This window comes from Monopterus albus, unplaced genomic scaffold (assembly GCF_001952655.1).
Source record: "Monopterus albus unplaced genomic scaffold, M_albus_1.0 scaffold15.1, whole genome shotgun sequence".
Taxonomy (NCBI): domain Eukaryota; kingdom Metazoa; phylum Chordata; class Actinopteri; order Synbranchiformes; family Synbranchidae; genus Monopterus; species Monopterus albus.
Genome location: NW_018127895.1, coordinates 2,105,761 through 2,129,101, shown reverse-complemented (window position 1 = coordinate 2,129,101; position 23,341 = coordinate 2,105,761). Strand labels below are relative to the sequence as shown.

General features: G+C 42.1%; 2 protein-coding genes across 19 annotated transcripts in view; one reads left to right on the top strand and one right to left on the bottom strand.

The window, feature by feature from the left end:
* The window catches only part of lrba (LPS-responsive vesicle trafficking, beach and anchor containing), a 180,951-nt gene extending 170,381 nt beyond the window's left edge, over positions 1-10,570 (top strand). For 3 of the 7 annotated variants that reach the window (XM_020591709.1, XM_020591704.1, XM_020591702.1), the window contains exons 52-56: positions 603-770; positions 4,259-4,360; positions 4,882-5,078; positions 8,714-8,865; positions 9,196-10,569. In XM_020591709.1, the coding sequence (XP_020447365.1) occupies positions 603-770; positions 4,259-4,360; positions 4,882-5,078; positions 8,714-8,865; positions 9,196-9,286 (710 nt within the window). In that variant the 3' untranslated portion in view covers positions 9,287-10,569. Of the gene's footprint in view, positions 1-602; positions 771-4,258; positions 4,361-4,881; positions 5,079-8,713; positions 8,866-9,195 lie in introns of all 7 variants that reach the window. The other 4 variants (XM_020591706.1, XM_020591705.1, XM_020591708.1 and 1 more) reach the window with 4 other exon arrangements.
* A 35-nt stretch (positions 10,571-10,605) lies between these two features.
* Positions 10,606-23,341, bottom strand: part of dclk2a (doublecortin-like kinase 2a) — a 32,086-nt gene continuing 19,350 nt past the window's right edge. For 2 of the 12 annotated variants that reach the window (XM_020591716.1, XM_020591710.1), the window contains exons 6-17: positions 23,211-23,305; positions 21,907-21,994; positions 21,504-21,612; positions 20,246-20,303; positions 19,295-19,414; positions 19,068-19,214; positions 18,846-18,979; positions 18,418-18,495; positions 17,972-18,068; positions 16,655-16,735; positions 16,336-16,452; positions 10,606-13,527 (exon numbers count right to left, since the gene is read on the bottom strand). In XM_020591716.1, coding sequence (XP_020447372.1) covers positions 12,736-13,527; positions 16,336-16,452; positions 16,655-16,735; positions 17,972-18,068; positions 18,418-18,495; positions 18,846-18,979; positions 19,068-19,214; positions 19,295-19,414; positions 20,246-20,303; positions 21,504-21,612; positions 21,907-21,994; positions 23,211-23,305 — 1,916 coding nt within the window. In that variant the 3' untranslated portion in view covers positions 10,606-12,735. Of the gene's footprint in view, positions 13,528-14,337; positions 14,346-14,442; positions 15,894-16,335; positions 16,453-16,654; positions 16,736-17,971; positions 18,069-18,417; positions 18,496-18,845; positions 18,980-19,067; positions 19,215-19,294; positions 19,415-20,245; positions 20,304-21,503; positions 21,613-21,906; positions 21,995-23,210; positions 23,306-23,341 lie in introns of those variants that run through there. The other 10 variants (XM_020591720.1, XM_020591713.1, XR_002274270.1 and 7 more) reach the window with 9 other exon arrangements.

Here is a 23,341-nt window from a genome sequence, read left to right as displayed (position 1 = left end):
TTACTTCTTTTTCATGTTTATAAAGATGTCAAACACTTCTATGATGTCTCTGTTCTTCTTTGGAAAATTAGTCAGTGACTTGCCCAGTTTCTTCATAATCCATCTTTTCAGTATGATACAACTTAATTTTCCAGTAGACTGTGATTTTGACACAGACAGAAATGTCATGTGTTGCCAACTCTCCACTGTTTGACTGCAGAGGTCACACTATGAGGAGCATAATGAGTATTAGACAGCTAGACAGTGGGGCTGTGGTCTGCAAATCTGACGGCAATTAGCCTCTTTATATACGCATGGAGCGCACTGCATGTTCAGGGGCGCACACACACACACACTCGTATGCACAAAGTTGGAACAAATATTTATTCTTGTCTGGGAATTAGCAGAAGTCTGATCTTGTTGAAAAGTAACTAAGCAGACAGAAGATCTACAGACGTGGTGGAGAGAACAACATCTAGCAATAAATTCATGTTCAGTTTAATAATTTAGAAATTGTTATTAAAATGCAAAATGAAAACTGATCGTATTCCCTTTATTGTTCAAATGTAAGTTATTTATCAGCGTATCATTCTTTACATGTGTATATTTATGTGTTTTTGCAGGCAAACTGACTCAGATCGTCTTTGGGCATCGTGACGTGGTGATGTGTCTGGCTCGCTCGGAGTCGTACATCGGAGGAGACTGCTACATCCTGTCAGGCTCCAGAGATGCCACTCTGCTGCTGTGGTACTGGAATGGAAAGCACAGCAGCATTGGAGAGAGCCCGGGCAGTAAGTACACAAGTAAAGCCTGTTACTGTATGTGGGCACGCACACACACACACACACACACACAATTACTCTGAATGCTCACTCCCCCAGACTGTTGTGACTGTGTGATTTACGGCCTCCCTCTGCAAAGTAACAACTAGTTTCATCTGACCAGGCCAGGCCTCCTGCGCGCAGATTGGATTTCGCAGCACTGTCACACCAGGAAGAGCTTTTGATAATGTGTTTGAAACTGAGTGTTTCTGTGAGACCAAATATGGTGTGTGTGTGTGTGTGTGTGTGTGTGTGTGTGTGAGAGAGAGAGAGAGAGAGAGAGAATCTGTCTTTAATGTCAGTGAAAGTGAGGGCCATTTAAAGATGTTAAATGTGATGTTGGGGATCGTCAGCAGCACATGGAGGTTCACCACCATCTGAGGGCCACAGGGTCACGCAAGTCGATAAAAGTGAAAAATGTCACGGGCCTCCCTACGTTATAACATATGGCATTAGCCATGATCAAAGCATCACACATGCATTGCTCAGGCCTTAGCCTCCTCTGTGCTAATTTGGCGTACATGTTGTTAAGTGATCTCTTACAAATGGGCTGAAATTTATGACAAATTGTGATTTGGTTAATAGGCCACATTGGAGTTTTATTTGAGGGACAGTGTGGGATATATAATGAAGAAAAATGGTTTATTAAGTACATTCATAGGGATTTTCAAACTTTGAATATAGAAAAGATAAACACAGAGTTAAAAAACAGAGATCAACATAAACCACATTCACATTTTCTGCTCTCTTTGTATTTATATTTTGAATATTTATTTTTTTTACTCAGAAAACAAGTTTAATAACTTGGTAAAAGGTAGGGGCTCTTTGGAGTCATGGATAGCTTTGACTACATTAGTTTCAGCAGCACAGAGCCTCATTTTAATCCTTTCAGTCTACACGTTGTTGTTTACTGAATTTGACTGAAGATTACACGAAGATTTAGATTTCAGAGTTTGAGCTGTATTTATTCAAATAATGATGTACAAACATTTTGACTACATATTTTCTACAAATAGACGGAATTTTGATCGATTTACGAAGTTGTTTTATACTGAAAGGACTTCTGTGTTTATGTAACATGTGCTGTTCATGTTCTTCTAAGCACATGTGTCAGTCTAACCTCAGTCGGCTCAGTGCAGTTACCACACAAAGCAATCGTCATCCCAGCTCCTCGCCACCACAGTGTGATGCTCCATTGCCCCAGACCGCAGGAGGCTCTCCCGGGCACGAGTCTCTACTGTGCACACACATACACACTCACAAGTACTCAACAATACATACATAAAGCAGACTTGTCTTTATTCCTCTTCCAAAAGATGAGAAAATGAAATGCTTTCAAGCTGAAGCCTCTCCATACACTTGCATGGGAACGCATGCACACAAACATACGTGCGTTGCTTTTCATGTGAATATCCCCCCACACTTCACAAGCTTCACACAAATGCCTCTGAATAGCTGATGTGCACATGTACACATTGACCTATGCACACTTGGTTCTTGTTGTAAGCATATGTTACTGTTGTTGTGCACAGCAGCAGAAAGATTTCACAGACACCACTGCCATCTGCTGGTCACAACCAGGGTGACACTGACACCAGCTGTGCTTTTGTTGCTTTAGATGGACTGAACAATAAGTAAATGAGTTACCATGTGATTGGTGTAAAGTCACACCGCAGTGTATAAACTGCTCGTTGACGTTTTCCGTCAAGTTCCTCTTCAAAGACTGAGAACACACAGACACACACACCTTTTCCACATTTACCCAGACACCCTCCTCAGTGTGCCAGCTTTAGTCATATACAGGTATGAGATTGCCATCAGATGTGGCCCTAATTCATACCAAATGGCAGGGTAAAAAAACTCAGTTAACTGATACATACATGAATCAGCTTTATTATCTTCTCTGACCAAAATCCAACATCGTGCTTTAATCCACAGGCTTGTACCATGTAAGCTAGTGGACGTTAGATCTGTGACTAAATTAAATGTAGATGTTTAGGCTGGTGTGACCAGTGTTTGGACCGCTGTTGCTGTGTAAAGGACAGCTGGAGCTACTGTAGCATGAAGATGGGTACTTGAACATTAATTCTTTTTGTCTTTCATTAATAAGTTCAGTTACCATCCATATTGTTTTTCAGTCATAGTCCATTTACTGATTTAAGTGTCCCCTTGCAGTCTGTAATATTCTGTTTACAGCACATATATTAACTTGCCCTCTAGTTTGCCCTTTTTGAGAGGGTCAGTGAGCAGTGTGGTCTGTTTGGACTCTTTCTGGCAAATCTAATTCAGGTTTAACAGCAGCTATGACTCTTGTAAAAAAAAAAAGTATCTGCCCTGTTAGTAAACGCGCGTCGAGTTTTATGTCATTAAATTCAACAGAGAATCACCATTAAGAGTTTAGCCAAGTACATAAGATGCTACATTTATTTTTCAAAAAGGCCTAAAGCTGTTAAAGTATATCCCACAAAATGCTTGCCACTGGAATTGACTGTAAGAAATGAATTTTAATTGCAGACTGTTTGGGTTGATGCACAATTACAGTATCTATGGAATGTTGATATCATCAGGCATTTACAAATGAATCATGTAGTGAGTCTCATTGTTCTGTGTTGAGCTGAACGTAAGCTGTGGTAGAAGAAAACGGGGACCTCCTCTCTGAGATATGAAACGCTGATGAAGTCCACTCTCCAGTTCAGGGATGCTGCCTCACTACTTGCCACCAAACGATCACACACACCTCTGTTGAACAGCGTGGTTCCTCTGTTACCACCTACAATTGGACAGAGGTTTAGGATACAGCATCTATCGGCCACTAAGCCACCTACATTAGTTATTTAAAAGATAAAAAAAATAATACTGGCATCCATGTAATAATGCAGGAAACTCCAAACTCTTTGCAAGTGTGTGTTGTGTGTGACTGTGTGCACATGTGCTGACAGACAGAGAAGTAAAAGGCAATTTTGTTTTGTCGCTTGCCTTGACGGCTCAAACCAAAACAAAATCACACAAACTTTGACTTGGACTATAACTTACTCCTGCTCCCTCTGGCTCTTTTCTCTCTCTGTTTAATGCAGAGACATCTGGATCCAGTGAAAGCAGTCAAGAGGAGAAGGTTTTAAAAACAGGGGGAGACCGTGGGTGATAAGTGTTAGAAAGGCAGAGTGAATGAGGGGGAAATGTTTGTGCAACAAGCTACAGCACATGCATCCATGTACTGTAAACCAGCTATGAAACAGCCTCTGAGATGAACTGCTGGTATTGTTTGGTTTTCATTTTTGTCTGTTTTCACTTGGTTTTTCATAATGATTTTTACCCTTTTGAAAGGCCTCCTTTTTCGAAATCCATCAGCGACTGCTGCTTTAGAGAAAGGCTTAATATTTTGCATTTCACTCCCTCTAGTGAGCAAAAGTGGTAAAACATTTATGGTGATGCATAACGATTTGTTTGTGTTTTGCCAGAAGAGTTTACCACACCACGGGCCATCTTAACAGGCCATGACTGTGAGGTGACATGTGCAAGTGTGTGTGCTGAGCTGGGTCTTGTCATCAGCGGCTGCAAAGGTAAGAATGTTACCTTCGCCAAGGAGGTTATGGTTATGGTTTTGGGTGTGTGTGTGTGTGTGTGTGTGTGTGTGTGTGTGTGTGTGTGTGTGTGATGGTTAGTAGGATTACAGACTAAAGGCTGGCTGGATCATCAGTATACTTTGTACAGACATTGGTGGGGACCAATCCTAGAAGTGATTAGACTTTGGGTTAAAACAAAAAAAAGAAAGGGCAGAGGTCAAGATCACAAGCATTTAAAAAAAGACCAAAATGTAAAAAATACATACCTCTGTCAAAAGTTATCATTTAAAACTTGACACACATATGTAGGGTGGCAATGTCCAGACCAAATTTCTTTCATATTTGTATGATAACAATCATATTAATTGAGATGGCTGAGACAGTTGTCCAATAAACTCAAGAAAGAGACGTTTGTAGGAATTGTGTGTCGTAGTACAACTGCACAAAAATACTTGTAAATAAAAAAAAGTCATTAGTAAACTTAATTTCTCCTGGTATTTTGTCCTTCCTGTGTACAGAGGGTCCTTGTCTGATCCATTCAATGAATGGGGACCTGCTGCGGACCCTGGAAGGCCCAGAGTGCTGCACACGGCCCCGCCTCATCCAGTCCTCCAGTGAAGGACACTGTATGATCTACTATGACAAGGGACAGTTTTGTCTCTTCAGTGTCAACGGAAAACTGCTAGGGAACATGGTGCTAGACGACAGTATAAAGGTGAGGAAATGCATGAGCACGCGTGAGCATGTGAAAGTGCCTTTACATATGCGTGTCTGCACCACATCAATGTAGACAGCTCTCCTACTGATTAAAGGTTTTCCTATGATTTGAGATGTGAGTAAAGTCTGCCTGCCTCAGGGCCGACTACAGCTTTACGTCTATTGTTCCATTTCACATGCACACACCAGGGGAAATGATCCTTTTGATCCACAGCCCTGTTGTCAGGTGAAATTGCGTTGGCAGCAGTTGGAGAGAACATTCCAGAGCAGTGGTCAGCTCTGGACACCAACACCATTAACTACCCTCTAGCTACAGGATGACACATTCCACATTTCCCACATTTCCTCTCTCGTGGCTGGAGTGACACAAGATAGCAACTACTGCCTTTGGTTTCCTGACCTGTTGTTTCCGGTTTGGCCTGGGAAATGTAAGCTAGCTCTGACAGACAGCTATATGCCTGTTTCCTATTAAGAAACCTCTCGTGCCCAGGCTTCTAACCAGCCGGCTCCCACACACTGCCGCAAGTATGATATAACAAACACAAATATAACTTGTAGAGCATGTTATTCAGGAGCACACAAACAAATAATGCATTTGAGTGTGCTGGGGAAGCAGCTAGTGATTAGTTAGTAGGTTACCGAATGCTATGTGTGTTGAGGAGAAGCTAATGATGCTGTTAGATATTTTTCATGGGTTTTTTCTCTGAAGATGTGAGACTGCGACTTGGGAGCAGTGCAGACCGCTCCCGGCCTCATCAGCTCTGCTCTGCTGTTGTAAATTCCAACTGTGTCAGATGGCATTAGGAAAATCCTAACATCTTGGAGTGAGGCTGTGAGAGTCTCCACCTAGGCTCCACCTTCCCAGTCTGAGACTACATCAGTATTTAGTACACTCATGTACATACCAGAATCAATCAGTCGCCTTAGGAGCCCCAGCACAGTATGACTCCAGCATAAAGAAGTGTTTGTCATGGCCTGCAGGATTCACTTAGAAGGTAGTGTAAGACTGAGAAAGGGAGTGAGTGTATGCACCGTGAATTTATAAGGGTCCGGTGTCAGGGGTTAGATGACAGGCTAACAGCCAGCATCTTAGTCTAATAGCAGAATCAAGTGACAGGAGCCATACTGAATGGATTAGAGTCTTTTAACTACTAGTATAACTCAGGCAGTGTAACCATTCCAGCGTTTTTTTCACTGCCTGCCTCCATGTAACTGGGGGATTAACAGCACCATAAATTAGACTTTTTACCCTCCCCATCCTCAGAGTCCACCTACCACTCCCTGAAAAAAGTAGGAAATATGGGCATGAAACGCGCATGTATTTCTGCTGGAGTCATTTTTTAGTCATCTGATCTTGGGTAGCCATCTTAGCTCCCACAGAGCGATCGGCCATCTTGTTTGACCGCCCAGTGGTAAAGGGGCTGATTTATAATGTCTGTGTGCAGCCTCCTGCCTCGCCAGGCTGAGATGTCTGCCAGCTCTCCTGCCTCCTGCTGAGCTTCAGTAAGGTCATGGACTCTGTTAGTAGATGCACAAAATACATAAAAAAAAACCCAACACAGTACCTGAGTAACCGTTCATGTAGTAATTTTTTATTGTTATTGTGCAAAACAGCAGGAACTTGCCATGAAACAACTGCTCACTTGATCAATTTATGAAATTTAAAGCTGTACTATTAAATAGGATTATAAATTGATTAACTATGACTGTGTAACATGAACAGGGTCACTCGTAGTGACAAACCCCAAAGAAATTGTCATCCAAATGTGTAGTTTGTCTCATTTCCACAGTGGTTTTTTTGTGTGTGTGTTTTTTCTTTTACAGCTTGGCCTGGAGCTTTACCGTTTTTGTTTCCAGTTGCATCAGGCATGTGTTTTCACTTAAAAACTGTGGTATATCCACTGTAACTACCAGCTCACTGTACCAAACCAGAAACAACAGGTTGGAAAACCATCAAAGAGTAGGGGGACAAAGTTAGCACGTAGTGCCGGACATATTTGAACATCTGGCAGCTAAAGAGCCAGATATCATCACCAGTTTCCTAAGAGTGAATATTGGATTGGATGGGATGCTCGTGTTGGTCATGTCTGCTGGTTTTGGAAGCAAACAACGAACAGAACATAAAGGCAATAACACATCAATGTTATGTTTCTGGCTTCTCCTGCGCATCTAAATGGCCAAAAATCCAACCACTGCTGCTTTAGTGGTGCGGTGGGTAGAGCAGTCGTCTCCCAACCGGAAGGTTGAAGGTTTGAATCTCAGTGGCTGCAGTCCACATGTTGAAGTGTCCTTGGGCAAGACACTGAACCCCCCCCCAATGACAATAAAAAAAAAAAAAGCTGCTTCTTCTTAAACGTGCAGTTTTCCACTAAAAGCCATTTTTGGGTTGGCATAATGCATCACAGTTTTTCCCATGTACCTGCTTGGACAGTAATTACCTTCAGGTACATTGATCATGATTGGCTGAATGGAGTGTATAGTCTTACCATTGTTGTCAGATTAATTCTGAATGTTGATACACAAGGCAGTTACTGTACACACACAGCAGACGCACACCGAACAAATCAGACCAGCGCTGCACTCGGTCACGCTCCATTCCCAGCCATCTTGGATGATGATCTTATGTGGAAATTAGGCTGGATTGATCCTCGAGGCCTCCCGCCAGCATGCAGCATGCCAGTGCGTCATTGTGTGCCTGCTTTGTAATGTGCCTGTCTGTCTGTGTGAGCGCCTTCACATGCACATCTTAAATGTTTGCTCGATGAGAATGAGAAACAGAGCTCATTTAGTGTGGTAGGAAAATCCACTGTTTCTTTTTTTTAAGACTGAACACTTGCTTAATTTAGTCTGTGCTTTTTTTATGTCCTGTCCAGTGTGTACTGCTCTTGAAGGGTTATTTATGTTTTCTTTACCAAGTCAAGTTCCTGAAAATTACTTGCTCCAACTTCAGAACTGGAATTGAAGTTTCATTTTGCCATTTAATATGAGCTTGATTCAACACACATGCTGCTGATGATTCAAGTGTCTCTTGTCTTCATTGTCACCACAAACCACAAATGAGCAAAGCTCTAAATGTATGTCATTTGCTGCTTTTGTGCCTCGTCCTTTCATCAGCTACAGTTACTTGCTGATTGATGCTCTCGGCTGTTTCAGTTTCCACTATGCACTGTGTCCATAATGGACTCGAGACATGACTTGATTTGTGCAAGTCTTCTTCCCCGAGGACTCATTCAGCTGTTAGTTTGTAGGAAAAGCAGATGAGACAAGTAAATCTTCGAGCCTCCCTGTGGGGAGCCATCTTTGTTACAAGTCGGGGTCTGTTGTACAGAAAACCCATAAGGATTGCGGCACTGGCCTGGGATGTTTTGTTGAATCACATGACCTGACAGTATGAGCTTTACTCTGACATAAAAGAGAAACTGGTCCCAGGTCATCAGTTGTTTCAGAGACTATTTATGCATGTGGTTCTTTGCTGCAGTGAAGTAACAGTCACTTCCCACTGTACACTGTGCTTTACCTTTTGAATTCTATAACCAAGTCAGACCTATTAATTACTTTAAACACCGTAAGGAATGTACCAGTTGCAGAAAGGGAATTGAAAAGATGTACTTTTCCTCTGTTTCTCTTTGGCAGGCCATGCTTCTGAGTCGTGATGGCCAGTATCTGCTGACAGGTGGAGACGGGGGTGTAGTATCTGTCTGGCAGGTCCACGACCTCAAAAGGCTGTTCACCTATCCCGGCTGTGACGCAGGAATCCGCTCTATGGCGATGTCGCATGACCAAAGGTAACATGCACACACGTATCTTTTGCGTTCTTGAAGTAGAAGTACAGAACAGTTCCTGTGCTTACAGCAGCTTTTGAAATAATAGTTATTTCAAGCTGAATTCATAAACGGTAAACCGCACCTTTGTTCATTTGCGATCAGCATTTATGTTATTATTGCTTTCCTTGGTGGCTAATGGTTAATTTTAGGAAACCTCAGATTTATATTGCAGATATTTCCTCTGAATGAAGTAGTAACACTCGGGTACAAGCCCCTCAATTAAATTCTACTGACCAAACAAAAATAAAAGAGTAGATGAAATTCATGATGTTCCCTCCTAACGTCTTCAAGGTGCATCATAACTGGCATGGCATCTGGAAGTATCGTGCTCTTCTACAATGACTTCAACAAGTGGCACCACGAGTACCAGACCAGGTACTGAGCTGAGACTGACAAAGATGCAAACTGTGTGAACCGTTATCAAAGGCACTACTCTGTCTATATTGTGATATCCTATTGTATCTTATTGAAAGAAGGAAAAATGTCCTGTTATAGTAGGTAAATCGAACTATTTTTAAAAAGGGCATTGCTATATTTTATAGATTAGATTTTCATATGAATCATAGGGTGGGGGGGCTATGTTACTGAATGGTTAAAACAAATATATTTTTAGCTGTAAGTCTATTTTCATGTGCTCTGGAAAAGAAAAAGGGATTTACGGGGAGCTGGTGAGGACCTTTTCTCGACTTAAAAATCCAAATATTTGTCTACGTTTGGTGTGTTTTTTTTCCCCTCGAGGTGTGTATGAGGGTTAAACATTAAGCAATGCCTCATTTGTAACATGCGTTTTGCCATTTTGAAATGTTTGACTAAATGTATTGCACACAAGCATAAATGAAGAGGTAATATACACGCACACAGTATAAATATCGAGCTATATATATACATATATATATATAGTCCTCCATATTTAAAGCTTTGATTCTCTCGATATTTCTGTGTGGCTTACCATTGATATAAAACATCAGCCCAGACCTCTTGTTATATCATTTAATACTGTAACCATCAAAAACACAAAACCTCCCACCACCAGTGACGTTAAAAGCTTTATGTAGAGGAGGATTATGCTCCTTTCTCCTTTACACTTCTTTCCTAAATGATTGAATAAGCTAAAACAGTTGATCCATTTTTGTTTAAATGGGAATTTTGATTGATGTATGTGGTGGAAAGAATGAGCCTAAAAGATTAGAATGTAATAAATAAAAATCACGTCACATCATACTTAGTGCCCAGGCCAGCTTAGCATCTTCAAAGTCCTCTTTGAGTCTCGTCTCTAAAACAGTAAAGTGAGATGTGCAATGAAAAGAAGGACTTGTTAAATTCTAGTCTCCCCACCACCATCTCATCCGTCTAAATGACACGGTGAGTGATTAACATCTGATTCAATGACAGTAATTCTTTGAGCCTTAGTAAAATAAATGCCCACTTGAATCTTTGATTTCAAAGAAACATTCCTTTAAAGTTTGAATCTCTGAGAACTGCCGTGATCTCTCAACCAATACTTTTTCTTTTTTTGGCAATCAGTTTGAAGTGTGTTGTGTGCTGACTTATGACAATAAAATGAAATTTTATGACTTCATCTGTGCTCGGTGTCAAATTATCATTAGTACTCACTTAGACTAAGACTGCACAGCACCCTCTAGTGGCCAGAATCTGGTCACCACAAACACCATGATTTAGTCTTTAATGCATTTTTTTCACTTTTTTTTTTTTTGCTATAATGCTGTTTCAAAATAGTGAGACATTAAAAGCAGCCACTCTATGCCAAAAGAAAGTTTGACACTCGTTTTAAAATTCTTTTGATACAAATTTCCTTTTACAAACTGCTATGACAAAGCATAAGAAATCTACTTTAACTACATATTCGTAAGAGAAGCTCAATGAGCAGCTTGACTGTGCATTTGTGAGAGTTTTGTCTTATAGGAAGGCAGAGAGTTGGAAAGGAATATTCATGCAGCTGAGAGTCCAGAAGATGTACAGAGGCATGGCGAACCACTGGAGTTAGCCAGCTGGCATAAATGCTGTGGAATTCAAAACAGGTACAAACAAGAGCAAATCACTTAGAAATTAATCTGAGGATGCACAATTTGGGATTTTGTTTTTCACTGAAGCTGGCTTTTAGCCAGCAGTGAAGCACAAACCTCGCATCTTGACAGTATCAATCCAACAGATAAAACAAAAACCAAAGCATTATTTTGAAGGAACAGTGTTGACTAGTCTTATGCAGCCTACAGTATAGCATTGTCAACAGGAGCGACTAAAACCAGAACGTGCATCTGTCCAACTGGTTTTGTAGCAATAAGCAGTTCATGGGAAACAAAGCTGCAGTTTGATTGAATTTCTGTTGGATCTACAGTATTTTCTCTGCTTGCTGTACATATAATGCAGTTATGAGTGTAGGGGCCATGACTGCTCAGACACGGCAAAAGTAAACCAAGTTACAGGTGGACAGCTAAGGTTCAACATTATGTACAACTCCAGAGTTCATACCAAACAATACAGAGACAGTAGCGGAGTGAGGCAGTGGGTCTAGAAAATAATCTACAGTATCAAATGGGCTTATAATGATTTACTAAGGCAGATACACTGCTAAGTCATGTTAAAGGGTTGGTTCACCCAAAAAATAAAATTCTAGTAGTTTCTAGATGTGTAGGATATGTCCAGGTTTTGACATAGCTTCTCTCACTACCTTAACGCTCAGCGTGACTTCTGTAAATCAAGCCAAAGCATGAGAATCGAACGCAAACCACATAAGGCAGATTTATACTTCTGCATCACTGCCATGTTTAGGAACATACACGTCTGATTCTGTGCCTAGCTGTTGCATTTATACTTGTGTGAATGTTAAGGTTATGTCTACTGTCTTCAAATGGCAGGAATTTTCAGCCAGGCACAAAGCTGTTATAATTTTCATCCTTGAATTGGTATTATGCCATTTTGAGTGCTGATATTTTGTCTAGGCGAGAAAGTAATGATTTAGATTGAGAACAGGTGGGCGGTATAGCCACGTAATGCCAATTTAGAAATTTGCTCAGAGGTTTTCGTAGGTGTGAGTAGCCGCTCGCAGACAAATTACCAAGCAGCTACGAGTCAGATCAACCAGTTGGTGTGCAGGACACGCAGCTCCGCACATCGCATAGTTGAGATTTGCTGCATACAGCAGCTATTCATCGACGCCTCCGCATAGTTGGAGACAAATATAAGTTAAGCTTCAGGTCCTCCTAACCCTCCCTGCTCTGTTACAGCCTAGCCATTACCTTTTTGTCCACCCACTGTACTGTAGGTGTACATCCACAGTTATCAGGAAAAAACACTGATGGTGTTTAGCGTTGGTTTAGTGAGTTATAACGCTGCACTACGGGTAGCTGTAGGCTAAGTTCAGATGTCTGACATGCTGAAATACCTCTATGAAATATTGTACACTCTAAGCAAATGGATCCCACACTGGGATGTTTGTGTGCCATGAATAACTATTTACAAAAAAGCCATAATAAATAAAGGAAAAAAATTCAGTGTGATACAGTACGACTTCCAAAGACAGCCACTCAGAACAGTGATATTAAATTCATTCCCTTCCTCTAAATCCTCCATCAATAAATACAAACATATATACAATTGACCAACTTTAAGGAAACGCTTCATCCTACGTTTCTAAAAATGCGTGGGACAACAGCGAGAAAATGTGGACGCAGCAGGCACTGGCTCAGTTTACAGCTACTGGAAATACTCGAGGTGGATGTTTACTCTTCTCTTCCCGTGTTAATGATACTGTACGTGCAGGGAAAGCAGAGTAGTGTGGGAGTTAACGTGGCTACAGAATATACCAGCCAATTAAACCTTCTCTACAAGCTCTTCAGCAGGTACAGAGAGGGGAGAAGCAGGGTCTGCAGGTGAGGGTGGGGTTGTGGATCTGGGAGGTGTGGAAGGAGGAGAAGGAAACAAGGTTGGATGGATGGAAGAGGGGGAGGAGGGTTCTTGTTTGGCTGGGGAAGAGAGAGGGAGAGATACAACAGGTATATTGGGGGAAACTGGGGAAGGGGATGCTTCTTTGGTTGGAGAGGAGGGAGCAGCTGGTTTGATGGGAGATGGTGGGGAAGGACAGGAGGCGGGTGTAGAAGTAGGTAAGCAGGTGAAAAGAGCAGGAGGGGCAGAGGGTGAGGGAGTTTCTAGAGGTAAGCAGGGAGAAGCAGAGGGTGACGTAGGTGCAGGACAGGACGAAACCGGTAAAAAGGTGATGGGGAACGTTTCAGTGGAGGGTGAAGGGGAGGACTGAAGCAAACTTACAGGAGCAGAGGGAGGGAGATGAGGCTCAGCAGTTAATGGGTTGTTTTCATTTGGGGAGTGAGAGCACAGAGGATCGCAGGTGGACGCAGCATCAGGCACAGCAGTCTCTATGGTCTTGGGAGCCTCAGGAGGCACAGTTCTAATTGGTGACACCAGTTTGGCAAGTATTGGTGCCTGTTTGGTTGGAGAAACTGGTCCCGACTTTGCTGGCAAGGCTGGCTTGACTGGGAGGGTAGATGGGCCTTTCTTGCCAGCTGGTGAACCTGAACATGACACTGTCTGGGAGCCTGGATAACAGTGGGTGGTGAGCTGGAGGATCTCCTTATCGAGAGCTGTGTTCTGGCAAAACAGTCAGTCAGATCATCAGCTGGATACTTATGTACGATTTAGGTTCAGATTAGACCAATAATAACAGAAAGAGATACACCGAAGACAGAAAACCGCTAATTTAGCCTCAAGTTCTCCAGTGAATGACTAGCTGGACTCTTTAATTATTAGCAACTGACCCTCTTGTGTTACAGTACACCCTTGATTTACAGTATATGAAACAACCTACTGGAATGGACATTAATAAGATGATTAAGTAAAGAGTATGTTGAGAAAGCAAACCAGATCATTAAGCACTAGTGTGTGTGTGCAGAGAAAAAGGGCAAATGAGAAGAGAAACTTTTTCATTCAACAGATTTTGTCCTTAGTTAGGCCAATAGTGTTTGAAACAAAAGGCCGCCCACCTTTCTTCCTATAAATGGAGTTTTTCCTTCCCGCTGTCGCCAAATACTTGCCCAAGAGGATTTGTTGGGTTTTCCTCTACAATATCCAGACCTACAAGTTTGTAAAGTGTCCTGAGATGACTCTTGCTGTGACACTATGCAAATAAAATTGAATTGAAATGAATAGTTAAAAAAAATTCAAATTTTATTTGTATAGTGTCACAGCAAGAGTCATCTCAGGACACTTTACAAAGTAAGGTCTAGACATTACTATTTAGAGGAAAACCCAACAAATCACCCTTTTAGCAAGCACTTGGCGACAGCGGGGAGGAAAAACTCCACCAATAGTGTGTTCTTACATGCAACATTCCTCATTTACCCTTGTCCAACTTCTCACCAGCAGAACAGACAAGGCGTAGCATTAGGGACTAGTACATACCATTGGAGCTAAGTCGGAAGAATGTAATTCAGGGAGCAGGGGGAAGCAAAAAGGGACAAAGACTAGTCTTACAGCTTCACAAAATAAATTCAGCACAACGAACATGTTGGCAAATGGGCAGTTTTTGTTCCAACTCAGTGTTAATCTTGTTTTTACAAATTACTATAATGTATTCCAAAAAAAAGTTTTTACATTTGACAAAACTGAGGTGGAACAAACTGTAAGACTTTCTATAAGTGACTGATTCAGGCAGAGACGTGTCAGTGAGCTCTTAGCTGCATTTACACAGCTGTGAATCAAATGCAGTGCTAAGATACAATTAAATGTGTTTTTCATTGTACTAGCTTTCGAGGATGAGGCTGGTGTTATTCTGTTATCAACGAATCCCATGAAAAGACTGAACTCTTGTCTGTTTAGCAAATGTCTGATAGCTTATTATTCTTGTCATAGAACTCCACTGCTGTCCAAACACTATTAAAGCACATTACAGATTAGTACTGTACCACATCATCATCTGGATTTATCTCAATTGTGAGACAGGGCTAAGTCATATGACAGCACACAGCGCTGGAGGGCCAAAAACGCTTTGTCTTCCTATGGGATTTGTTGACAATAAAAAAAAGAATAACGCCAGCTTTATCCTCTAAAATGTACAGGGGAATTCTGTATCCAAGCCAAAAGAGCCACATTAGTTTGCATCCCTCTCTGTGAATTGGAACTAGACTGGTGCCGGCGCAGTTCTTAATCTTCTCCACATGGTGGCAGCAGAGTACCACTAATTTGAAATGGTGATGTGCCAATTATAGATTTGTGAAACTGCAGAACAGTGCTTTTAAGGAGCTACTGAGATGGCTAACAAACAACGAACAATGGCAAAGAGGGAGGCAAATTAAACTGCTCTTGCATTAGTTCACATTAGCACAGTAAACATGCTACATAACTTCAGCGACACTGTGATTAAACAAAGACATCTTTCAAAACAATTATTTTCACATCCCCCCCCAAAAAAAACTTTGAAATGAAATGCAATGTAACAGCAGAAGCAGGTGTGTGAAAAGAATCAAAGCGGAAAATCCAGGACAGGGAGCATGTTGGGACAGTGATAGCAACCGCCACGTCAGTTATTGAGAGCAGTTACTGCAGCTGGGTAACAGGAAGAAGGGCAGGGGGCCTGAGTAAGAAACAGGAAGGAAGGAAAGGGAGGACGAGAGAGCGGGGGTGGGAGTTATGGATGGAGGGATGAAGGCGGAGGGAAGGGCGCAGGCTAGAAAGGAAGAAAGGAGGGTGGTGGTGGGAAGGTATATACCGGGCTTACAGCTCCAGGCGTCCCCTATGGTCCTGTGCCGGGTGTGAGGGAGGGGTGAGGAGGAGGAAGTGGATGGAAAGGAGGAAGGCTCGAGGCGAGGCCCCACGTTTACACCTCAAACTGTCAAATAAAATTTACAATAAATAAGGCTCTGCTCTTGAGACTGGGAAACCTCCCCTTCCCCCCCATCCTGCTCTCAGGTCAGACAGACAGACTGAGGAGAGTGCGTGAGGCTGATGGGTGGTGTGACCTGATGAGATGAGGAGTGCATGGAGTCAAACTACAACAGGAAATGGTGCAAATGAGGCTTGAAACGGGCGGGGTGGGAGGATGTGACTACTGCAGGACTGACTTCACTGTCTAGTCTTAGAATCTTTATCATTCCATCAGAAATCTGGTCCAATATGTTTACAGCTACTGAGTAACCATAAGATTCCTATAAAGTGAATTAGAAGAGGTTCTGTCTTCTGTATTTGGGTCAAACATTCAGCGTCAGGCTGTAAATGTTTGGAAAAAAGCATACATGTGCAAGTCGCTGCAGGCACCTTGTTTGTGACTACTGAAGCCATGTCCACATTAGAGATTTACGAGGTCAATGAAAGTTAATGACTTCCGTCATAGACTTACTATGTAAAAAGTACTGCAGTAACTCAAGAATCAAAATAACATTGTTTTTATGTTCAGCTGCTTACCATGATGATGGACACACCGGCTGTGGTGGTGGTGTGCTTTGGCGCAGTGTTAAAGTGTGTCTTCAGTTTACCTGTCACCTCCACCTTCATGTTGTTCTCCACAACTACATCCTCCTGCTTACACACACACACACACACACACACACATAAAATGTCTTTCCACAAGTTTTGCCACGCTGACACATACAGTACAGTTCTCCACAACTACATCCTCCTGCTTACACACACACACACACACAGACATAAAATGTCTTTCCACTAGTTTCACCACGCTCACACATACAGTACGCAAATACACAAACACAGTGTTATAAACTACCATGACCCATGGGTGTGACAGGACGTCTTGTGCTGTGTATCGAGCCTCGGCGTTGACCTGCAGCATCTTTCTAATCAGCTCCTAAAGCCAAACACACAGTGGTTTAGGTCAACGTCATCTGAACTACACATCCACGGAGTCGCTCAGTCATCTCAACACTACCTCACTTTGACAACACAAACACCCTGTTTCACCAACTACATCTACAATGAGCATTAGTTAAGACGTAAGACATTAGTGAAACTGTTGCTTTGCAAGTGCAGTTAACTGCATTTATAGTTTCACATTTTTAAAATGTGATGGGACTGGTAGCAGTGCATAAGCCATGGACGGTACTTTTTCATACTATCATGGGGGTTTTGGGGTCATTATGTAGAGCATAAGGTTAAATTTAAAATACACAGAGTAAATGGGGAACGATTTGATGACAGAGGTATATCATACATTTGGAGTTTGGCTTGTGTCCACCTGATCAAAGTAATATTCACTCTAACCGTTTAGCTCCTCAAAAACAGAAATATCTGGCTTTAAACACGCTCCAACACATTTAGGAGCTATTTCCTAACTGTCTGCCATAGAGAGTGATAGTAGTCCATTGTTGACATAAATATATTAATTAGAGCAGCATTATGTACATCATGTGATCTTTCCATACACCTGGTATCTTGTGATTCACATCTGTACTAAAGAATATTGGTTTTAATATTGTGATAGGAGTTTGTCACACTGCCCAGCACTGCAAATACATTGCTCGTGTTACTGAGGGTACTGCAAGCGGTAGACTACAGAGTTGATATACATGCTTCGACATGTATATCATGACACTGGCCGAGTGTAGACTACAGAGTTGATATACATGCTTTGACATGTAAATACATGTGGTGTCTGGATAAGATAACTTTATTCATCCCCGAGGGGAATTTTGGATTCTGATAAATTTACACCTGCTCAGTCTCACACCTGCAGGTTACTTCACGCTGCGGTGTCCAACTGTGCTCTTTCCTACAGTGACAGGCCACTGGAACATCAGTGGGTTTAATTAGCAGTTTGGTTTTGCATGCTGAGTGTGGGCTGTCACCTTGATACATGACATTCATTTAATGGGTTGGAGGGGTTTCTGTCTTTCAGCAGACAGTAGTTATTAACGGAGTGTGGACCATATGGGTTCACGTGTGTGTGTTTAAACTACAATTTGGAGACGTATTGTATTTCACACTTTTTAGTGCCACTGCATTTACTTAAAGCTAAACGGTTACTGTAATCCTCTATCAGTACTGAAAGTCATATAAATGAACATGTTTTGTGTGCGTGTCCAACCTTGGCTGAGTCTGTGATGTTGTCCCAGTAAGGACGGGGAAAGTCCAGGCGCCCCACAAGGATCTGATCAAATACATCCTCTTGCCGGTTATTGTCACTTCATGGAAAGACACACACAGACATTCACTGAGCAAAAATTTGTAATGCATGGCTCAATACACATAGCATAATCTACAATATAAAAAAAACCTGCCTAACTGCACTTTTAATTAACCATGAAGTGCTACAGCATAACAGCATTAATGTGGTAACTGACAGGCAGGAAAAACAAGTTCCCAAATAACGCGTTTTAACTCCTCAATATGTTCCACTGCTGACGCCGTTGTATTTATTGTTCAAAACTGAAAGCCTCCAATGGTTTGGTACTGCATGTGTAAATAATGTTGACACTGTGTCAGCCAGTGTAACTGTGAGACAATTGAATGAAATAACCTCAAAAGGAGTACCTTCTAAATGGAGGGAAGCCACACAGAAGGATGTAGGTGATGACACCTGCAGCCCAGATATCCACCTTCAGACCATAACTGTGGGAAAACAAGAGAGACATGGAAACAAAGGCCAGAGAGGGATTTATTACTAAATAAAGTTGTTGCAAAGACCAGATTTTCTGTGCACAATAATGATGTGGAAATAAAAGTACCACTATAAGCATTTATGCCAACACAGCTATATGGTTTGTGTTATTCAGGATGCCAATACACAAAATACCTTTTTATTCTGTATCCAGCTGATTACAATATATCCATACCACAGGCCTACATTTCTAATCCTTTGTTGTGTGTAGAACAGATGTTTCCATTTAAACCAAGTGACTGATCAGTTTCTTTATCATGAGCACCTTCCCTAAAAACAAAGCCCCAAACATCTGGCTTACCCAGACTCAGCTATGATTTCTGGAGCCACATATGTAGGAGTTCCACAGACAGTATACAAAGGTCCTTCCACCACTGTGGCCAGACCGAAATCCCCAAGCTTCAGTGACTTGGTGCCATCTGCATTCTCAAATACCTAAACAGAAAACATGCCTAAATCAAGGCCACTTGTGTAGCTACATGCTGTATGTAGCGAAAATGTTGTGTCGGTGTGCTGAGCCTACCAGCAGGTTCTCTGGTTTAATGTCTCTGTGGACAATGTTCATCCTGTGCAGGTACTTCAGGGCTCCAGCAAGGTTGTAGACCATGATGCTGGCGTCTCTCTCTGTGTATTTGGCAGAGGAGGTGATGGCATCAAATAAATCCCCTCCCTGTGAAAAGATCAACACTCGTTATACCACCCACAGAAATATTTCTGCACTGACGCTGGCTCTGTTAGCTCCTACAGTACCTTGACAAGCTCCATAACTAGGTACAGTTCAGAGGAAGTGTCCACCTCCTCGACCAACATGACGATGTTGGGGTGCTTCACCTTCCGCAGCACTGCCACCTCATTCTCGATGAGGTGCTCCTGGAAACACACACCCATGCAGATGATCCAAGTGAATAAGTTACCTTGTGCTCCAGTACACAGCCTTTACAAGTTCTTGTGCTCCAGTACACAGCCTTTACAACAAGTGTTTGTTAACTAGACAAATGCATTTCCTGAAGAAAATGCATGTGGATGCTGATTGCCCTGAAAATGCTGAAATCCACTGCTGAAACAGCTGAAGGCTGCGGTGCAATGCTGAATAATTATGGAAGATGAAATGAAAAACTGAAGTTGGGAATTTAACTTCATTATCTGAAGAAGGTGAGAGCATTCCTAAAACAGTGGAAGGCTTAATTCCAAAGGTAGAAATTAAATGGCTTAAAGTTTTAAAAATCATTTTTACTGACATCTGACAGATACCACTGACTGTGGTACGGCAGGTCGGGGTTAGATTCTGTCAAGGCATGATGGATCGTGGGAGGTAAGGTAGAGAAGAGGTGTGGAGGTAGGGTTTTGCCCTTACCTCTTCTCCATCTTCCCTCCCACCTTACCTCAGCATCCACACAATAAAAAGAGGCTGTATGGTTGACTGAATGTGAATTGGTGTCAAGTGTGTGTGTGTGTGTGTGTGATTCAGAGGGTCACTGTCTGCATGTCAAAGTGTGAACATGCTTTGAGTGAAGTGTTGAATAAGACAATCTAATCATTAGGGATGAGAGGATCAGAGACACACAGGCAACACTGTGCTGTGTATGGATGTTAATCATACACAGTGGAACATTAACATGTGTGTGTACAAGTCTGAAGGTAAGAAATGCAAAGAGAGGAAATGGGAGAAGGAGATGCTGAGAAACAAAGACAGAGCAAAACCTTTCCGCTGCACTTGGCCTTGTCAATGATCTTCAGTGCAAATTCTTTTCCTGTGGACCTGAACAGAAACAATGCAATTAGGGCTAGCCATAAAAACATGAGTGACGCTACAACAATGTCTGAGCACTCACTAGAGACAGTGACAGTGTGCAGAGCACCGCCAGTCAGTCACTGGGAGCACACACACCAATCAGCCATAACATTATGACCACTGACAGGTGAAGTGGAGATCACTGATTATCTAGTTACAGTGGCACCTGTCAGTGTATGGGGTATACTCGGCACCAAGCGAACATTCAGTCTTTGAAGTTGATGTGTTGGAAACAGGAGAAATAGGCAGCCGTAAGGATCTAAGCAGCTTTTGACAAAGGCTAAACTGTGATGGCTGAAGACTGGGAGAGAGCATCTCCCAGTTTGCAGTGGTTAGTACCTACCAATAGTGTCTAAAGAAGGACAGTGAACCGGCGACATGGACACTCAAGGCTCACTCATGATGAGGTTGATCTACTGAGGATGAAACCTTAAAATTTCTATGAAGAGAATCATTTAGCAGCTATAGTGGTGATATCACACTGATCTAACTTGTCCTCATGACCACAGTTTTCACTACTTTCCACAAGTCTTTCACTGAACGGTCGACACATTCACACTCTTCCTGACAGCAGGACCATGGGAGCAAACTGCTGCATTGATTCCTGTGTACACAGTATTAGGCAGGTGGTCATATTATGGCTGATTGGTCCATGTTAGCTGTACAGGCTACAGTACGTAAACAACACACAGACATGAAGTGCAGACACAGGCAGGCTCAACCAGAATATGAAAAGTATTTGAGTGACTTAACACCAGGGTGAATAACAGTGTTTCACTACCATCTCTAGATGAAAGCTTCAAGTTTGTTTCACCTCTTACCCCACCCAGCATCACTGCCTAGAGCTCTGGTACCGCTGTAGCCACAGCTCACAGTGATGCCACATTATGCAGACGCAGCCTGGAGAACACTTCTACATCACTGCAGCTAACTGTGGCAAGTAGGCACCACCTCCTCTGTCTGCCTGGGCAGTGTGATTGAAAAGCTAATGAAGTGAATTCACCGCCCACTTTAATACATGGGATATTTCTGACTCCAAAACGCCAGTCATCAGGACTTAAACACTCTAATGGACGCAGCAACAACACACACTGGTGTGCTATCACTACAGACAGCTGCCAACAGCGCATTAAACATTTCCACTCTGATCAATTGTGTTTCACCTACTTCTCCACACACTCTTTGACCACAGCGAAGTTCCCGTCTCCGATGACCTTCCCAACTTTGTATTTTTCCAGAATGGCGGAGGCAGGCAGGTAGCGGTTGCCATTAACTGCTAAGGGGAGATGAAGGTTAGAACAGGCAACAGACGAGCTCTGCTGTTCACTGAAGACTAGGACGCATGGGCAGAAACTCAGGCAGTTCTGTTTAGTTAAGTATCTGCTCACACAGCAGTGGGATATTTTACACTTAGGTTTTGCCATTTCTGTTGGATAAGCAAAATCTGTAATGTGCGCCAGTGGAATAAGTTCATTCAATAGTGTTGGGTCTGTTGGAGAATTAAGTGAATGACTCAGCCAGAAAACTGGAAGAGAGGACGTGAGAGGAGCAGAGAGGAAAGTGGACTCACCCTCTGGACTCAGCTGATTGCTTTGCTCTTGGTGGTTGTTCAACAAGCCATTTACATTTGGGGAGGAGGTGTGATGTGACGGATGGATCTGCAAGATGCAAAAAGAAACAGAAATAGAAATGAATGTCTAGCTTAAAACACCGAGTTGGCAAGTCACCATAGCAACCTTAAGATTTAAAAGCACCCACATGGATAAAACCCAGCTGGTTTTGTATTGTTGGGTCAAAGATTTAAAAGCACCCACATGGATAAAGCCCAACTGGTTTTGTATTGTTGGTGTCATATTCATGGGTCACTAAGGTTATTTTGCTGCATGAAAGTCTTTCAAATGACAAAAAGGTAAATGAACTCGCAACATATTTATCAAGCTACGCAATTTTAATGCTCAATTATTGCTTATCTATATAAATAAAAAAATTCACTTGTAATTTGAAAAGGCACAACATTGTTTTTATTCTTAATACTGAACAAGGTATAAAACAGGCTGAGGTGAAATCAGAGCTACTGGAACAGACGTCCTCCATATCTGTGTATTATCACTACACATAAAAAGTAAAAGCTCCAAGTGAATGAAAAGTTTAAGAGGGTCATTTCTGGGGTCTCCTGTACAACTGGATGCATAAAAACAGCTTTTTCCTCTGATAAATACCTTCTTTATTTGCCTTAGTTTAACCACTTCTATAAAACTGTGTTAGTTGGGGTGAATGAAAGAGACACTGAGCAACTATGTCATTAACATCTGTGTGTCCTCGTAGGTTTTCAAAAACACTCTTTACTTATAAAAATCTAATATCCTGCCAAATGAATGTGGCTGTATAAGTCTGACTGGGCTTAGAGAGGAACGGTGGCTCTCTGCTCTGCCAGCTGGCTGGAGCAGTTAGGAACGCTGTAGTCTGGGACTGACATGCAGATTATTGAAGACTCCATCAATAAATCAGGTTAGTATCTCCACCAAAATACACCACAGAGCTGCAGCACGGACTGTAGGTTACACAGGCTGTCAGTCAGTGATGTGAAGACTTGACATTGAGTTACTGCATCATTAAGTAGGTATACCGTGCACATATTTCCTATATTTTCTAGTTGTATTCTGATAAATAATGTATGTAGTTGTCATAACCTTGCTTAAAACACATGTAAGGGCGACCTAAGACTTCTGCACAGTACTGTACATACAATACCAACTGTATCAACTTGAACCATATAACATACTGTACACACTAGATAATATGTCTGAGTGCAGCTGTCTGTTGTGTGTGTATAACGTCTAAAGTATGTGATATGCTTGTGACAAGTTGGCTCACCTTAAACCTGGGGTTGGCTCGAGGGCTGGTAGGAGACGGAGTGGAGGACTTGGTGGATTTAGACGTTGAGATCGGGCTGTTTGAGACACCATTTACTGTTGAGAGCAAAGGGTGGAGATTTGCAGGGGAAA